The sequence below is a fragment of the Molossus molossus genome, unplaced genomic scaffold (genome assembly GCF_014108415.1).
Source record: "Molossus molossus isolate mMolMol1 unplaced genomic scaffold, mMolMol1.p scaffold_m16_p_4, whole genome shotgun sequence".
NCBI classification, from domain to species: Eukaryota; Metazoa; Chordata; class Mammalia; order Chiroptera; family Molossidae; genus Molossus; species Molossus molossus.
Window position 1 is genome coordinate 46,458,227 of NW_023425377.1, and position 19,658 is coordinate 46,477,884.

Genomic DNA, 19,658 nt, shown 5'->3' on the forward strand with positions numbered 1-19,658 from the left:
TTGAGCGTCACCTGAAGGACTGAGAGGTCCGGATTTGATTCCAGGTCAGGGCACATGCTCAGGTTTGGGGCTCAATCCCCAGTAGGGGGCGTGGAGGAGGCAGCCGATTGATGTTTCTCATATCGCCGTTTGTCTCTCAAAAAAAATTAAAAAACACATATTTAAAAAATAAAAATAAAGCACAACTGGTACACCCACTTGCAATAATTTAGCAGACAGTAGGCCAGCAGCTTGGGCTCCTTCCAGTTTGTGGCAGCCATGTTCTCTTTCCGGTGTCTTTCTTGAAAGGTGTCACTGATCCACACACGTCTCAGCTGGCTCACCAGAGAATGCTGATTAGCCAGCCAGGAGTCATTGTTTTTAACTATAATGCTTATGATCTGTCAAAGAAGAGACAATTAGGGAACTGGCAGGGTTCTCTGTGTCTCAACTAAGCTTTTAAGATTTCGGGTGTCTAATAAAGGGACACTACCTTGATGGCTTGAAACTGAAGATCCAGGCGCATTGTGCTGGTGCTGGGTGAGCCAGGGCGCATGGCGGTCTGAGTACCACCAGGCAGCAGCAGAGTGACGAACCTATTGGGGTTAGCTGCCAGCACATCTCGCAGAGGTCTGGCATCTTTGTGTTTTAAAAAACTCTAGAAACAAAACAAAAGAAACCATTTTAAGCTAACAATAAAAAAAAGATTTAGATAATATCAACTCCTAAACTCTAAGGGATCCTACAAGACTTGCAACCAGGGGAGCACTGGGCAGTGGTAGTTCATGACCCTGTCTTCAAGGTCCCCTTTTCTCTGACTTCTTAGTGTCCCAAAGCTGCCCAGCCTAGGCTCATCTCCCCACCTAGTCCCTCTCCTTTTGCTTCTTCTATCCTAGGCCTTCCTTGTTTCACTATCCCCAGCTTTAATAAGCAAACTCTAAACTTCACAAACACAAATGCTTTTTAACCAGTAATCACACTTTATGATTATAATTCTGATAATCCTAACAGCTCATTCGTTACCACCACCAAAATCTATAGAGAGGAATTCCTGGACTTAAACTCTTTATATACACAACAATGACATTCCTAGTCTGCAAATATATTAGAGAAAAAGAAAGCCTGACACTGAACAGTAAGATATGAATTTCAGATTCTTTTTTTTTTTTTATCCTCACCTGAGGACATTTTTCCATTTTTTGTTCAGAAAGAGTAGGAGGGAGAGAGAGAGAGAGAGAGAGAGAGAGAGAACCATCGACGTGAAAGGGACACATCGAGTCCCTTTCGAGTGGCTGCCACCGGCATGACCAACCAGGGCCGGGGACAAACTGCAACCAAAGTATGCGTCCTTAGCAGGAACCGAACCGGGTCTCTCTGGACTGCAGGCCGACGCTCTAACCGCTGAGCAAAACCAGCCAGGGCTGAATTTCAGATTCTAAGAGCACATTGGCTGACACAATCCTGCAGGGACACCCAACTCCATCTAGCTCCTCATGCTCTTACCATAAACATTCTGCTCCACTGAGGATCATTCAGTGTTGCCTCCATCATGAACAGCTCCACTGTCTGGGAGGGGTGCCGAGTCAGGAACTTGATCAGAGGCTCTCTGAAGGGACTGCCGGCCTAGAAAATATATGATGAAAACCTCTTCTCAGGACTTCAGGCTTTTCTTGTTCTACTAACCTAACATGGTAGGGGTCTACATTTCTTTTTTTATTATTATTGATTTTTTTTTTTAGAGAGGTAGGGCAGAGAGAAACATTGATTTGTTGTTCCACTCATTCATGCATTCATTGGTTGATTCTCATAAGTGCCCTGACCAGGGATCGAACCCACAACCCTGGCGTACTGGGATGATGCTCTAACCAACTGAGCTACCCAGACAGGGCCAGGAATATACATTTCTCCCCCTCATAACTGTTTAGCTAACAACAATAAGCAAATAGCAACATCTAACATCTTTATACTATTAGATTAACCCCTCTAAAATATAACAAAGCAAAAATATTATAATCAACTGATGGAGGAAAAATCAGAATTAAACCTATGACCATTACCTCAATCAACATAGCCCGTTCTGTTTTCATCACAACCTCTAACAAAGGTTTGACCAAAGTTTGAGGTGCAGCAGGGATCAGATGAAAAAGGTTTATAATTGCTGAACAAATTTTCATTTCCTAATGAAGAAAACCAGAAATTACAAAATAAGCCAATTAATTTCACTAGCTAGAGATATCATTACTACAGACCCTACTATGGTGTAGTTGCATTCGCAAGGCTAGCCACCAGAAGCAAAGAGTTAACGTGTAAAAAGCACAACTTACCAAATCCACATTAGAGCTGTAGTCTAAGGAAACTAACTGCCCTTGGCCTTCAGATTTCATCTCAGAGAGAGGGGGAGCTGACTAGGTATAGCTGGCATGATTGTGCTGTGTTTGTCTTTTCACACACTAATAAGTGTTGGAAGTGACCAGATAGTTTGCCTAGGCTGGCCCCTCACGGAGGAGGGTATGATCATGCCTGTGGCTGTGAGAATGTTAGAATTCCCTCAGTTTACTGTGACATCATGGGGTCTTCCCAATGTACTAAGTTCTGAAGGCAAAGACTATTTTGTCCTCAAAACTTAGCACCAAGTCCTCAAAAAATACTTAAGTATTTACCCTGGAAATTAAGTATCAATGTAAATAAATGACTGACCATGGTACCAATTATTTGTCACGAGGCCTAAAAATAAAGCTGACAACTACTTTTACTGAATCATATGGAAAAATGTGAAACACCAAGAATCTTGCACTTTTTAAATGTGCTAACAGCTCAGTGGCCAATTTCTGAGTGTCAATCCAACTTTCCATTCTGTTTCAGTTCCCCCCGTTTTGTGTCTGCAGTTCAAGGGAATTCCCCATGACCACAGGGAAGGGAAGACTCCCTGATGCACCACCCTGCATGGTGTGCAATAGGATGTCCATTACTCTAAGCTCAGTAAAATGAGGATGATAAACACTAGTTGTGAGAAATCACATCCCACAGCATTTGAGATACTTCTCAAAAAGCCTCTTTAAACCAAAAGGCAAAACAGTGAGATAGTTAAAAAATGAGAAAAATCAGCTCACTGTCACCTCCATATCATCTCTAGAGTTCTTGTCTACAGTCTTTTCAAGTCTTGGGTCAGAGGAAATTCTACCTGAAATTAGAATAACTTTCTAGTAATGGTACTTTTATATTACAGTTTTTCGTTTTCAAAGCACTGTCACAAAATCACTTCTTTTAGTCTTCACAGTCCATCAGAAGACAAGAATGGCAGTATTATCATCCCCATTTTACAGAAGAGGGAAACTTCAGAGTATAACTTTCCAAAGTCATAGTGCTTGGCTCCATCAGTGTGGTGTGCGTGAACAAGAGATGCAGGGGACTGGGTGCAGAGGAGCAATGAGGCTCGAAAATTCAAGGAAGTCCATCAGTGTAACTGTAGAACTCCTCCTAATTTCTAGCAGGTATAATACATTCTTTGTGGAATTTCCTCTCCAGAGGTTGTTAGATGTATGAGTTCAAACGAACTATGATAGCAAAATCCAACAAAATCTTAAATATTAAGATGCTGATATTCTAAGATGTAGAAAACCAAGGAACTAAGAATCTTGCTTAAAACATCCTAAAAGAAAACATGCGTGACACCCGGACAATTCACAGCAATAATACTAATACAACTCTGCCACAGACAGACAATACGGCTCATTGCACTCAAAGGCACAACGCACTCTGTCCACCACAGAACCACAAGTCACAGCAAAACCAAATACGACCACGACCCCCTCCTGCGCCTCCACTGAAATTCTCACCTCTACCCCTTCCATGGCAGGCTGAACCAAAACAAAAATTACAGCATGAAAAAAGGCAACAAAAAGGTAAATAGAAAAGAAAAGAAAAGAAAAGAAAATATAAACTGTTCTTCACATTGCAAGTCATAAACTGACTTTTAATAGATTGTTCTCACCTCAAACTGACAGAATGGAGACAAGGAACATCTCCCGCACTCTGAAATGCTTTCCTGAGGATGGGGAGGAAAATCATCTTTTTTCTATTTATGTTATTTACATTAAAAATTCCCATACACTCATACACAGTCAGGGTTATTGGGGTAAACAACACAGTAAAGACACAATTATCAGAAAGCACACAATAATTAATAAATGCTCAACAGCCACCAAAAAAAAAACACACAAAAAAAACCACCTTCCACCCTTCAGATGTCAAACACAGCCCTTCTGATAGCATCAAATAGAGTGTATTTCTTCCATACATCAAATTTGAAAACACAGGAATTTTGAAATTCTTCTTTAGGGGAAAAAGTGTAATACTTCATGGTATAAAATACATTTAAATAAGTCTTTTGTTTAGAGTAAATACTTCAAGCTTTTTTGTTAAGTCCAAAGATATTTTTAAAAATCTCTTTCCCAGCTAAAGTCTTTTAGAAGAGTACCAGGGGGCTTAAGCCCCATCAATTAGCCAGGTCTCAGGCTCCCACACCCACAGGCTACCTGAGCAATCTTGTTAAGTAAAACTGTGCATGTGTGCATGCATGTTAGGTGTATGCGTGTATATTGGGGGGTGTGTACGTATTGCATGCACATGCATGCCGTGTTGGGGGAGCGTGTGTATACAGACATAGTGAAACAGGTGCTCATGAGTTCTGCCCTATAATTTCAATGCTAAACAGGCAAGCCTTCCTAAACATGGTGATCTACAAATATCTGATCAGTGGGGTTGCCCAACATTACAGAGGAGCTTTTATTTATTTTTAGTCAACTATTTAACATATCTTTGGTCACAGTATCTCAGTGAGGCAGCATTATTTGGGGATTTGACCAAAGAGGAACTAACTACTTTCCAAGACCTACTCCCAATCCTGGACAGCATGCATAAAAAATGACCAGGGCTCAAGAGCAGAAAGACAAGGCTTGGTCCTGGACTGAGGCAATGGAGCGATGACCATGCTGCCTGTGGACCCCAAACACCACAACCTGGGTTCAGACCTGCAGCCTCCCTCACGTTCCCAAGAAGCTCAGGGAATACACTCATCCGACAACCAACATGTTTCATTGAGCAGGAGCTTCAAGGATATCCATTGTTCCATCCCCTGTGCAACTGCCCTTCCCCCAACGCTTCCAAATAACTTGCTGTAAAAGTTTATGGAAGCATTTTCGTCTAACGTAAGTCATTTATCTACCCACGAGGTTTTTTAATGTTTATTCTGGAATGGTTGTGTGTTTCAGATAATTAACAGCTTACTGTAAAAACAAATATAAAATTTAGAGCAAAAATACCTAACAGATAGATGAAAGATGGGAAGGAAAAGCACAGAAGCACTTGCACCTACTTCCAAGAGCTTAGGCTTTTAAAATACACTCTGTTCTCCCCCACGAAGATGCCCTGACTTTTTTCCTGTTTAAATAAATAACAAAGCTTCAAAGAGGTCACAGATGGTATATCAATCCTAAAAAAAGTTAAAAATCCTGGTTTAGTTTTGCTTAGATCACTTTTTAGAAGCAGCAAGAAACAAGACTTACGTAAATAAAACAGTTGGCACAGAATGGTCAAAAGAAAGCATAATAAAGCAAAAACAAAAATCAAGTTGGGATGAAACATAGCATCCGACAAATAGGCACAGGAGGACAAAAGGCCACGTTAATCATGCCTCTGAAGAACTACAGAATTCCCTCATCAGGACACAGTGGCATCAGAATAAACAGAAATTTAGGAAAACACAACCTCACTGACAAGGACATACATCAACTTAAAAAATATTTTAAAAGAATATTAACATATACAAGTAACATTAGAGTCAAAACAGCAAGAACCATTCATTTTTAGGAGACAAAATCTTTAGTGACCGATATTGAATACTCAAAAAGATTTAACTAAACTGGTTTTCCTTCAAAACCATAATTATGTGTTTTGAAGTAGTGGCCATTTGACTTTTGCCAAAGAATTGGGGTGGGAGATTTAGACCTAGAAAACATAAATTCTTTTATTTTCATGTAATGCTTTATTACATTCTCCTTAATGCTTTCTTAAGTCCTAAAATCACTGCTTGGTTTTATGGGAGATGATAATGGAAATCGATAAAAAACAATAGCTGAGGAGTGCACCACCATGCAAACAGCAGCTGCCAAGAACAGTCTAGAAAATACACTTTATACACTTTAAAGCAAAACTAGTAAAACTGAAACCAACATTTCAAGCTTCTAAGAATTCTCATCAACAAAAATGTCACAGTACAGTGAACAAAGAGAGATTTTAAGAAACTTAAAAAAGAAAGCTTTCGATTAAGAGACATTTTTAAAAATGTAATGTTAATAAAATATGTTTAACAGTTTAAATAGACTATAATCATATAAAAATAGATTCTGACCAGCACTTTAATGAAAAGCTCTGCGCCGATATTAACACTGATAACTGCAGTGCCAACAGGGTAGCCTTTCCCAAAAACAAACAAGTCACTCACGTTTCCGTCGCTCCTCTGGCCCCCTTTATGGGTGAGAACTACCACTTCCATCCACTTTCGCAGATGTTGCTGTTGGAAAAAGTACATCCTTAGACATTTCTTCCTCACAACAGGAGCATTTGAATTCCAAAATTCTGCTTTTAAGTGAAAAGTCATATGTAATCATTCATTTCCATCACATTTAATGTGAGAACAACAGTATTTATGATAGTGAAATAGCCCAGCCACCCAGGTAGTGATAAGAATAACTGGCATTTGTTTATGTTCTATAAATAGAAAGGCTGAAATCACCCTGCTACAAAAGAAAACATCCTGAAACCTGCCATTCCAATATCAGGATGTTTACTACTATCCATCATTACTATTGCTATCTTATGACTCTGGCCCTCTGCATCACAGCTGCAAGGCACGGTGCAGAGAAATGAACAAGCAAGCATCACCTGTCTTCGTGGAGTCAGGCTCCCAGTGGAGAAAACAAGATACAGCACACAGGAGCATGCTGTGTGGGACAAAGATGGTAAGATGTATAAAAAAGTAACAGGAACCAGCTTTAGTTGTGGGTTAGGTCAGGGGCCCTGCTGAGGCACACACATGCCAGAAACACAAGGAAGAGATTGCCAGGCAGAGAAAAGGAGGAACAAAGGCCCTAAAGCCAGAAACAAAGAGGCAGCTGCGAAAGGGGGGAATAGTGGGCACAAAGGGGACCCCGGGGAAAGGGCATGTGAGAATGAGCATGATCCTATATGGTCAAAGGCAGTACAAATTAGTGCAGTTAGGTACCAATTCCCTTTGGTAAAGAATGAGGGTAATCAGACTTCCGGTGAAGATGGTGGCACAGGTAATCAAAGTGTCACCCCCTCTCTCACAACCAAATCAAAATTACAACTAAACTACAGAACAACCATCATTCAGAACCACCTGAAATCAAGGTGAATGGAAGTCCTACAACTATGAAATTAAGCAGCCACATTGAGACTGGTAGGAGGAGCAGAGGCGTGAACGGGCTTGTCCCAAACCCACATGTGGCAGATAAAATCAGGAAGGACACCTCAGCTGTGAGGGTCCTCCCTGAGGAGGGACGGGTCCCTCTCCCACACCAGGCTGCCAGTTCATGGTTTCAGTGCCAGGAAGAGAAGTCCCCAAAACTTCTGGCTATAAAATCCAGTGGGAACTGAGGCTGAGGGAGGCTGAGGCTGCTGGAGCCCCAGGCAGCTCCTCTTAAATGGCCTGCGCACAGACTTACTCAGACTTGCTCCCTCTGAGCTCCAGCATGGAGGAGGCAGCTCGAAAGGCACCAGAGACATATGGGGAAGAACTGAGTTGTTCAGCATTGGGGCAAGGGTTGGAAAGGTAGCTTTCTCCTGAACAGATGTGCTGTCCGAGGCCTTTGTTCCTTTGGTGAGCCCTTCCCCCACAAGGCAGGCAGACAGCCGCCATATCTGAAACTCCAGCAACCTGGCTCACACTGTTTGCCCCTGGTGATTCCCTGAGGCCCCGCCCCACTCAACTTTCAGGGCCACCCAAGCTATTCCCAGTGGCTTTACCATAGAATGGGCCAGTCTTGGATCCTGCTTCAGATTTTCCTAAATTCTCTCAAACAAGCAGCATCTGGTCTCAGCGAGCCACATACCTCTCAGTAATGGCCTCAGACCCAGCACTAGAAGCAGCCATCCTTGGTTCACAACTTGGCTTTGCCTGGGCAAATCCTAGCCCAGCACAAGACACAGCCTCCTGCAGATCACTTTGTAGCTTATGCCTGGTGGTCCCGGGTCGAACACAGGCAGTGGCTGACCTTGCTCCAAAGCCAGCTCACCCAGGCGACAGCTTCAAAACACTGTGAAGCACCACCACCCAACTACCTTCACAAGCGACACACTCAAGGAATTAACTCAGAGGGTACCAGAGCCTTGCGGAAGTAAGTCTTGCTCTGTGTAGTGGGCCCCTGCACAGCTGATCATCCAAGGTAGTCAGAGGTTGGTGGATAGTGGGCACAGCCAGTCCTTGCAGCTGATCAGCCTGAGTAAAACCCTCTCATTGATGTGCCAACAGCAATCAAGACTCAATTACAACTGAAGGTGTACAGTTCACAAGAGGGGTACAACTCGAGGGCCCAGCTGGGAGACCAGAGAGGCTGTGCCACTGGACCCTACAAGACACCTACTACAATAGGCCACCCTAGGAAGCCCAGGAGACATAGCAACTCTATCTAATACACAGAAACAAACACAGGGAGGCAGACAAAATGAGGAGACAAAGAAACAGGTCCCAAATGAAAGAACAGAACAAAACTCCAGGAAAAGAACTAAACAAAATGGAGATAAGCAACCTAATAGATGCTGAGTTCGAAACACTACTTATAAGGATGCTCAATGAACTTAGTGAGGGCCTCAAGAGCAAAAAAAAAAAAAAAAAAAAGGACCAATCAGAAATGAAGGAGGCACTAACTGAAATAAAGAATAGTTTATAGGAAACCAATAGCAAAGTAGGTAAAGCCAAGAAGCAAACCATCAATTTGGAATATAAGGAAGCAAAAAATACCCAATCAAAACAGCAAAAAGAAAAACGAATCCAGAAAAATGAGAACAGTGTAAGGAGTCTCTGGGACAACTTCAAGTGTGCCAACATTCGCATCTTGGTGGTGCCAGAAGGAGAAGAGAGAGAACTAGAAATTGAAAACCTGTTTGAAACAATAATGGTAGAAAACTTCCCTAACTTGGTGAAGAAAACAGACATACAAGTCCAGGAAGCACAGACAGTCCCAACCAAGATGAACCCAATGAGGCCCACACCAAGAAACATCATCATCAAAATGCCAAAAGTTAACAGCAAAGAGAGAATCTTAAAAGCAGCAAGAGAAAAGCAGTTAGTTACCTACAAAGGAGCTCCCATAAGACTGTCAGCTGATTTTTCAAAAAAAAAACTTTGTAGGCCAGAAATGAGTGACAAGAGATATTCAAAGTGATGAAAAGCAACGATCTACAACCAAGATTACTCTATCCTGCAAAGTTATCATTTAGAATTGATGGCCATATAAAAAGTTTTCCAAATAAGAAAAAGCTAAATGAGTTCATCACCACCAAATCAGTATTATATGAAATGTTGAAGGGTCTTCTTGAAGAAGATAAAAAATATGAACAATAAAAAGGCAATAAATACATATCTATCAACAACTGACTCTACAAACAAAATGAACAAGCAGAACAGAAAGAGACTCAGATACAAAGAACTTTTTGTTGGTTGCCAAGTGGGAGGGGAGTTGGGAAGATGGGCGAAATACGTGACGGGATTAAGAACTACAAATTGTTAGACTGACAGGAACCTTAGAGAAAAGGGGAAAGTGGGGAGGAGGGACAGGAAGAGATAAACAAGAAAACTTATATGCATATATGCATAACCAATGGACACAGACAGTAGTGTGAAGACATAAACAGGATGGGAGTAGGGAGGAGAGAGTCAATGGGGGGAAAACAGGGGGACATCTATAATACTTTCAACAATAAACATAAATTAAAAAAGAAATGAAGCTCTGGCTGGTTTGGCTCAGCAGTTAGAGCATCAGCCCGCAGACCAGAGAGTCTCTGGTTGGATTCCCACTAAGGGCATGCGGTTTGTCCCTGACCCTGGTTGGGGTCGTGTGGGTGACAATCACCTGATGTCTCTCTCACGTCAATGTTTCTCTCTCTCTCCTTCCCCCTCTCCTTCCCACTCTATCTGAAGATAAATGCAAAAATGTCCTCGGGGAAGTTAAAAAAAAAAAAGAAAAGGAAAGAAAATTGGAAAACAAAATATCCTCAGGTAAGTATTTAAAAAAATCTATCCCAGCCAGTGTGGCTCAATGGTTGGGCATCGATCCATACACCCAGAGGTCACAGGATTGATTCCCCGTCAGGGCACATACCCAGGTTGTGAGCCCAATCCCCAGTGTGGGGCACGCAGGAGGCGGCCAGTCAATGTTCTCTCTCATCGATGTTTCTATCTCTCCCTCTCCCTTCCTCTCTCTCTAAAATCAATACAGAAAAAAGATTAATTAATTAATTTAAAAATCTAAATGGCAAAAGGCTATTTATGAAAAATAAATTCATGTTTGCAATAACATTTCATGAAATCGTTACTAACAAATTATAAGTGTCTATTTACCAGAAGAAAAATCAAATACATAAGAAAGTTAATAGTTTAATCTCCATCTGTTTACATTTCAAATTTAAACATTACTAAACAGATTTTATTTGCATCATTTCCTTGGTAATTCTAAAAATTCAAACGACTTCTAAATTTCTTACAAGCTTTTTACTGTATCATCGTCTGTAATGTCAAAAGACTGAGAGGCCGGTTTGGCTCAGCGGTTAGAGCGTCATCCCACAGACCAGAGAGTCCCGGGTTCGGTTCCCGCTAAGGGCACGTACCTCAGTTAGTTTGTCCCCACCCAAGTTGGGGTCATGTGGGTAGCAGCCACTCGATGTGTCTCTTTAGCATCGATGTTTCTCTCTCTCTCTCTCTCTCTCTCTCTTCCTCCCTCCCACACTTCCTGAAGATAAACGCAAAAAAAAAGTATCGTCAGGTGAGGATACAAAATAAAAAAAAAGATTGAGAACAATCTAGATGGTCATCACTGGGGAATGGTTACATATTTCAGGGCGTGTCCACATAATCAAGGATTATGTCATTATAAAACAGAATGAAAAAGCACTCTATGTTCTAATATGAAATGGTGGGGTGGTAGATAGGAAGAGTAAGAATTGTGTATGTATTATGCTTCCTTTTGTGGGAAACATGTCCTATTGCAAATGTAAAACACTTCTAGAAGGACAGAGGACACTGTTAACACTGGGTGTCTCTGTGAAGGGGGTGGAGAGTTGGAGGACAGGAGGGAGACTTTTCACAGCATACCTTTCCATACCCTTTGAATTTTAAACCATGTAAATATATACCTTATTTTAAAAGATAATTCAAATTTTCAAGCTTATTATAGAATATGTTTACATGCAGTTGGCTTACCATCATCTGATCACAAAATTTATCATTGAAGGAGTTTGGGAAGAGCCTGGTAACTGAAGTCAGACGATTCACAACATTCAGCGTCAAGCTCCGATAATCCCCCAGCATCATCAACAAAGGTCGCATATGTGTATGGATTTGATCTACTTCTATGGTAGCACCTTCTAAAAACTATTTTAAAAGAAAGGTTACAAATGAAAACAGGCAACAGAATATACTTTATAAGAGAATGAAACTCATATGTGACTGTAGCAGCAAGTTTTTGTCTTCCTTGGAAAAATAGTATTAAACAGATTTGTTGACTAGTTATTAGTGTTTAATATCTTAAAAGGTTTAGTATGACTGTGGAACCGGTAGAGACATTATTATAATCAAGTGGATATTAACCACAACAGATTTCCAGGCACACAGACAAGGTAAACAGAACTCATCAGGCAAAATTCACACACACACACACACCTCTCACCTTTCTCATACAGGCTTCTCCAGCCTCCTGGAGCTCACTATTCGTGGAATTAAGTGCTTTGAAGAGTGCAGCAATGATCTTCTCTCTGGACTGAGGAAGGTAATTGCAGGCAGCAAGCGCATCTTTAGGGAGAGAAATCAATGTAATCTCATTATTAACCTGAAAAATACATTAACAATTTCCTTATCTAAAGGCTCTTAACCCACCAAAAAAGTACATCACTAAACCTCTTTCCTACTATCTGACATCAAGAAAGACAAGGGAATACATGATCTTCTCCTCACGTTATCTAAGAATGAAGTTAACAGCCTGCCAGAAAGGCCATGATAAATCTTACACTGTCCAGATAGGAGAAAGAAAGGCTGAAGAGGGAACAAAGGGGGTCCCCACTGACACTGATGCCCCCAAGACGTCTTCATATAGGGTAAGCATGGCTGACCTGCAGGCAGATGCATGCTGAATTCATGCAGAGGGCACAGCCTGGAAGGCTTCTCTGAGGCTGTCTAATCAGACAGCCTCCTCCCAACTTGGGAGGTTAAAGGCTTTGAAAATACAAATATTCTTAGAAGAGAGGACATACCTCAATCCTAAGTTAGTTAAGAAAGAACATTATAGCCAAAGGAATGACCATATTTGCTAATAGGAATGTTTGAGGGGCATCCTAAAGGAAATCTCAAAAAAAGTGGGAGGCTGGCAAACATCCTTGCTCTGCTGCATCTCCCTTACTAAAGCTTGCTGTGTCGTTTTGTGTGGTTTTTTTTTTCCATTTATCTTCAGATAGAGTGGAAAGGATGAAAAGAGAGAGATCGACTGGTTGCCTCCCACACAACCCTGACCAGAACCAGGGACCGAACCACAACCAAGGCACATGCCCTTGGCCAGAATCGAACCTGCAACTCTTAGTCCGCAGGCCAAAGCCAACGCTCTAACCGCTGAGCCAAAGCAGCCAGGGGCATTTTGGTTTTGTTTAAATCCTCACACAAGGACATTTTTTTTCCATTTATCTTTAGAGTGGGGGAGGGAGAGAAAGAGAAAGAAACATCAACATGAGAGACACATTGATTGGCTGCCTCCCGCACAACCCTCACCAGGGCCGGGGACTGAACCACAGCCAAAGTATGAGCCCTTGACCAGAATTAAACCCGCAACTCTTCAGTATGCAGGTAACTGCTCCACCGCTCAGCCAAACTGACCAGGGTAGAACTTGTTGTGTCTTAAACACCCCAGCCCCATCATCAAGCTCAAGTATTATGGTCTCTGTCTCTCAGAACCTCTACTGCTAGTTCAAGGAGTCTGCCAATATTTTATTAAGGGTATAAATATCAACAAATAAAGAGATAAAGTATAGGCAATGGTATAGACTATACATTTTTTTTCCCTTTAAGATCCCCACCTAGTGTCCTGGCCGGTTTGACTCAGCAGTTAGAGCGTCATCGGCCTGTGGTCTGCAGAGACCGGGTTCAGTTCCCGCTAAGGGCACGTACCTCAGTTGCAGTTTGTCCCCGGCACTGGTTGGGTTGTGTGGGTGGCAACCACTCGATGTGTCACTTTCACATTGATGTTTCTCTCTTTCTCCCTCCCTCCCATTCTATCTGAACAAAAAATGGAAAAATGTCCTTGGGTGAGGATTCAAAAAAAGATCCCCACCTAGTAAAAAATTTAAAACTAAAAAAAACTTGTATTGAGTATTTATAAAAAAAAGGGGAAAGTGTCTATTTCTAAGTACAAAGGTGAATACTGATCTGGTGTATTTTCCTAAAGTTAGCATAATTCCTGTGCTAAACACTGATAACCGACATTGATGAAAATCTATAGACAGTGGGATTCTCAAATGCTTCTGAATCATTACAGAGCCTATAAAGAATGGCTGAAAATAGTAATATACAAATGGTATGACAACTCTCTTAAACCAGAATATCGTATTCATAGAACTGTAAAGAATTTACTGCAGAGTAAAATCCAGTTAACTATAGAGTAAAAAATGATTTATATCCTTACAAGCTATACAATCCATCCATCTCATTATCTAGTTTGATAAATATACAAACAGTGTTTGATCCCACCTTTAAAACAACATAACAAGTAAAAAAAATTAGACAACAAAATAACGCCACTGTGCCCTTTCACTTTTGTCCCCAGTAACTTGTTTCAGATTTATATGAACTTACTTAGTGCTGCAATTCGCAAAGGCACGAGTGACGGAAGGCTTTTATAACAGGGCAGCTTTGTTAAAGCTGAGTCTTCAGCCTCGCACAAATTCAAAAGCTGCGAAAGATAAAGCAATTTAATTTAGCTTGCTCGTACTGTAAAGACATAATAACCTTGCAAATAAATAAAAGAACACAGCAATCTCCCACACACCCCACAAAACAATTAACTGACAAACTAAACTCAAATCCTAAAAAATTTAAGCACCGCCCTGCCAGTGTGGCTCAGTTGGTTGAGTATTGTCCCATGCACCAAGAGGTCTCTGGTTCGATTCCCAGAGAATCGAACACATGCCTGTGTTTCGGGCTCCATTACCAGTAAGGGGCATATAGGAGGCAGCCAATCCATATTTCTCTCTCATCGATGTTTCTATCTCTCTGTACCTCTCCCTTGCTCTCTCTCTAAAAAAAAATCAACAAAAGGGTATTTTTTTTTTTTTTTATCCTCACCGAAGGACATTTTTCCATTTTCTATTCAGATAGAGTGGGAGGGAGAGAGAGAGAGAAACGTCATCGTAAAAAGGGACACATCGAGGGCTGCCTCCCGCATGACCCAATGAGGGCCGGGGACAAACTGCAACTGAGGTACGTGTCCTTAGCGGTAACTGAACCCGGGTCTCTCTGGACTGCAGGCCAACGCTCTAACCGCTGAGCCAAACCGGCCAGGGCAACAAAAGCATATTTTTAAAAAAAGAATGTAAGTAACTAAAGGTGACTGAGCTTCCTTATTCTAAAGCAAACTCAGTCAGCCTCATTAGTAAAATAAATTCGTACACACTTTCTCACCCACTGACACCATAACGTTTTTTTCTTTACACATAGAATCACTTTATCTAATGCAATCTCCACAATGGTAGGTACATCTCCTCCTTGTTCAGAACTGCTCCCCAATGTCTTGGGCCAGTGCTCAACAAATGCATGAGCTATAAATCAAATATCTGGGTGGTAATACTTTAGTTTTTCTTTTCAGGTACAGAAAAGCATAAAGAAGGAAGCTGAAAGTCACTGGTAATACTGTAACTCAGAGATTCCAGTGGTGACATTTCACCATACCAGTATATATTTACTTATCTAATATCTAAAATACAACATATGGTGTTTTATTATTATTTCCAAATTCTATTTACATCTTCAAAAAATGATACAGACTACACCATTTTTATCCCATAAAGATCCCCACCTAGTAAAAATATTTTAAAAGTGGAAAAGGGGTGGCCCAGCGGTTAGAGCGTCGGCCCACAAACAAGAGAGACCTGGGTTCACTTCCCACTAAGGGCACATACCTCAGTTACAGTTTGGCCCCGGCCCCGGTTGGGGTCGTGTGGGTGGCAACCATTAGATGCTCTCTCTCACATCGATGTTTCTCTCTCTCTCTTACTCCCACTCTATCTGAAGATCAGTGCCAAAATGTCCTCAGGTTAGGAATTGAAAAAAAAGTGGAAAAGGATATACAGTGAAAAGCACTTGAAGCCACCCATCTATTCCACTTCCCTAGGAAACCACTATACACCACATATATAAAGAGTTGTGTATACATACACACATACAGACAGAAACACCTATATCTGTATCTAGATAACTACAATATAAAGCCAGTTCCAAAGATGACCATATACCACAATCCCCTGGGAAGCTTTCAGAAAGTAGATTCCCAGGTCTGACTCCAAATCTACAGAACTTGAATCACCAGAGAGGACTCCAGAGTTTCTGTTTTTCAATAGATCCTCACATTTTGTTAGCTACCACGCTGATATACACTCAGAAAATCAGTTTCATTCTCCAAGATTTATCATTCAACACTACCCGGTTCTGGTCTGAAGCTTAGTGAGGAATTTTCCACACAGGTTAAAATGCACCTGCCTCTAGAACCACCAGAGAAGCTGTCCTCCCACTTTCCTGTTGGACCCCTGGTCAAGTCTTATGTGCAATGACTCTCATACAAGGGACATAAGGTATAAAAGACCAAACCAAGACCACATGATCAAAAGACCACATGTACAAGCAAACACAAAAAACTAAAAAAACCAAGAGGCAGCCCTGGCCAGTTTTGTTCAGCAGTTAGAGCGTCGGCCAGTGGACCAAAGGGTCAAGGGTTTGAGTCCTAGTCAAGGGCACATACCTGGGTTGCATTACAGGTTCAATCCCTGGCCCCGGTCGGGGTTGTGCAGGAAGCAACCAATAGATGTGTCTCTCTCTCACATCAGTTTCTTTCTCTCTCTCTCTCCCTCCCTCCCTTCCACTCTCTCTAAAGACCAATGCAAGAAAGAAATATCCTCAGGTAAGGATTAACAAAAAACAAAACAAAAAAATAGGTACATTTTCGTAACTGGATATTCAGACTATGTATGGATCACACCAAATTTGTTCCCTTCAGACTTGTACCTGAGTTTACTCTGACAATGCCTTCAAGAGTATGATTCATGTCTTAATAAAAAGTTCAAATCGGGACTGATCACCAGACCATTATTCTAAGAATTAATGCTTATAACCCGACTGTATCTAAAGTTCAATTTCTGTTTATTACTATCTAGTATCACCACACACTGTAAAATTTAGTGACAAATACTTGTAAGATGCCACCTGCCTCTGCCCATTATCTTGATTCAAGGGGTAAATCAAGTCCACTAAACAACATGAGAATCTGGCTGAACAGGGCAATGATTAGGGCCCAGGCTCTAGCATAACAGTTGTAGTTCCCATCTAACATCTACATCTTCTTTGTCGTGGCTCAGTTTCTGCATCTCCAAGATGTCAGAGACACAGACAGCATTAATGTGAAGTAAGTTCTCAACAGTGCATGGCACATTTAAGTGACTAATAATTCATCAAGCTGGCACCTGCTCTCTGCCACCTTATTCTGGGCAACAGCTGATGTGACAGGGACTAAAGTAGATGGAACAGTCTCAGTTCTAGATTACAACTTGAAGGCCCTGAAGAACAAGATTCCCTGTGGAGGGCTATCAGAGTTTGAAGGACTCAGAAAACAACCCACATTTTGTTGAGCATCTGCAGTCACCATGCCCACCTTCTCCCCAATTCCAGACGTAACATACCTGTGCAGAGTGCTGTGCCAGGCTACTGCTGGTTATCTGTTGTCACCTCCCAGGCCTTCTCTGAATGCTACCTGACCAGTCTTCGTGTACAATAGGTTACCAGACACATGTCATCACCATCCACACCACGTACCACCACCCCCCTACCTCTGTGTAGAACACCTTATGCTCCACCACATTAAGGTCCATTGTGAAGAGCCTGGGCTGCAGTGTGGTACAGAACGTGTTCCCCTCCATCAGGCCAATCTGTGCGTTGGCAGGCTGGTGTCTCAGCAAATGCTTCTTAGGTGGTACCATATCCTGGAGGACCTAGTACAGGCAAGGAGGAAGCACAACTAACCATCTGCCCCTTGAAAAGCAAATACCTCTCATCACAATATTCTGAAATAATCACCAATTTGAAAACCTTAAGAGATGAAAGGTTATTACAGATGTCTTTTAGTTAGGTGACAGAAGATATGTTTCATGTGCTAAAACTGGGCCATGGATTTCTGAGACATTACATTCCTTAGGCTTCAGAGTAAGCTCTCTTTTTAAAACAAATACAAAACTACCAGGTTGTGCTATACTGACCCAGGAAACCAGCCTTTTCTTCTCTTGACACTGATAATTACCAATACAGCCATTAATATCAGCATACTGCTTTTCACATATTGGAGGTAAAAAACAGCATGTATAATAGTACTCTGTGAAATGGACACAAAATTAAAAATTATGTATCCTCTACATCTCAGATTTGAAGGGAAAAAAAAGTCTCAAAAGCTTTGCTCAAGTTACCCTAGTTCCAGTGACAGAAATCTCACCTCTTTATGGGGTTCCATGATCACTGTCACACTTTTCCCAGTGACCTGGGCCAAAACTTGTAGTGAATGCATAGCCTGTTTTCTCACAGTGGAATTTGGAGAGGTAACTTCTCGAACCAAGTCGTGTGTCACATGGTGAAAAGACTTTTCCTGAGCGGCCACAATCTCTTCCGCTCGCTCTTCGTCTTTCAAAGGTGTGGCACACCTCATCAGAAGCTGCTCCAGGGTGGTTTTGGCCATGGCAACTGCCCCATTGGAAACCTGCAGGCCAGGGACTCCTTAGATTGAAAAGGGAACAATGCTGCCCAGGGCACCCACGTCTCCTGCACAACCTGGCTGCCATAAACACTGGGGGTGGGAGGGTGGGGTTATGCCCCACATGCCATCTAGTAAGACTACTTCATAACCTCCATTAGGTACTTAGTAGCTAAATCACCTGCTTATAGATAATCCCTGTTTGTTATTCAGAAAACTGTGAATGTAGACATGATTTTTATATTTACCAAACAGATACACTGGCAATGCCCACCATATTTTATTTGTTAGAGTAACATCTGCATATAGGTTCATAAAGAATGAAGCTTCTGGCCCTGGCCAGTTTGGCTCAGCACTTGAAGCGTCGGCCTGTGGTCCAGAGAGACCCAGGTTCGGTTCCCACTTAAGGGTATGTAGTACTTCGGTTACAGTTTATCCCCGGCCCTGGTTGGGTCGTGCGGGTGGCAGCCACTCAATGTGTCCCTTTCACATCGATGTTTCTCTCCCTCCCGCTCTATCTGAATGAAAAATAAATAAAAAAGGAGAAATGTCCTTGGGTGAGGATAAAAAAAAAAGAATGTAGCTTCTGCCCTAGCTGGTTTGGTTCAGCAGTTAGAGGTTCGGCCTGTTGTCCAGAGAGACCCGGGTTCGGTTCCTGCTAAGGGCATGTACCTCAGTTGCAGTTTGTCCCAGCCCTGGTTGGGTCGTGTGGGTGGCAACCACTCGATGTGTCCCTTTCACGTAGATGTTTTTCTCTCTCTCTCCCCCTCCCACTCTATCTGAACAAAATATGGAAAAATGTCCTCGGGTGAGGATAAAAAAAAAGAATGCAGCTTCTGTAGAAATGTTTGGAGCATGCGCACTATTGAGTGCCAGGGCAAGAATGAGGAGTAGTGCTTCCTTGGCACGTCACAGATGTCCTTTGGTAAGTACTCTGGCTGCTGACTATTCCTTATGAAGGCAAATAAGTATTTGCTAACCAGAGAAAGCCTGAGGGGTTCTGATCTGTCCTGTTATTAAAGATACTGTTATGAAGCCTAAGCTTTTAGGAGAATAAATTTGCAGAACTGACTCATGCTAACTATTCCCTAGGCAAATCAGCTTCTTGAGACAGCTTGGTTAGGGTTAGAGCCACTCATCACCTACCTCTCCAGTTAAGTCCATCATGACAAAGAGAAGCGCTTTGAGGAATGTCTGCTGGTTCTGGAGAACCCAAGTGAGAGGCAGCCGCTCCATGAGAAATTTAATAGACACCACACCCCCCAGCTTTGCATACCAGGCCTGCTCATAACAACACGCACACAAGCGTTCCACAATGTAAGAAAACAGAGGCAGCTGGCATGCCTAGAGAGAAAAACAAAACAAACACACAAACCTTAATGTGTAACTGCAATTCTT

At 42.0% G+C, this 19,658-nt stretch overlaps 1 protein-coding gene across 7 annotated transcripts in view; it reads right to left on the minus strand.

The window, feature by feature from the left end:
- The window catches only part of LOC118616029 (transformation/transcription domain associated protein), a 173,004-nt gene that overhangs the window by 87,087 nt on the left and 66,259 nt on the right, over positions 1 to 19,658 (minus strand). For 4 of the 7 annotated variants that reach the window (XM_036241370.1, XM_036241371.1, XM_036241372.1 and 1 more), the window contains exons 25-35: positions 19,407 to 19,604; positions 18,006 to 18,266; positions 17,350 to 17,511; positions 14,111 to 14,207; positions 11,943 to 12,064; positions 11,477 to 11,647; positions 6,482 to 6,550; positions 2,037 to 2,156; positions 1,483 to 1,602; positions 473 to 637; positions 199 to 380 (exon numbers count right to left, since the gene is read on the minus strand). In XM_036241370.1, the coding sequence (XP_036097263.1) occupies positions 199 to 380; positions 473 to 637; positions 1,483 to 1,602; positions 2,037 to 2,156; positions 6,482 to 6,550; positions 11,477 to 11,647; positions 11,943 to 12,064; positions 14,111 to 14,207; positions 17,350 to 17,511; positions 18,006 to 18,266; positions 19,407 to 19,604 (1,667 nt within the window). Of the gene's footprint in view, positions 1 to 198; positions 381 to 472; positions 638 to 1,482; positions 1,603 to 2,036; positions 2,157 to 3,970; positions 4,025 to 6,481; positions 6,551 to 11,476; positions 11,648 to 11,942; positions 12,065 to 14,110; positions 14,208 to 17,349; positions 17,512 to 18,005; positions 18,267 to 19,406; positions 19,605 to 19,658 lie in introns of all 7 variants that reach the window. The other 3 variants (XM_036241367.1, XM_036241369.1, XM_036241366.1) reach the window with 1 other exon arrangement.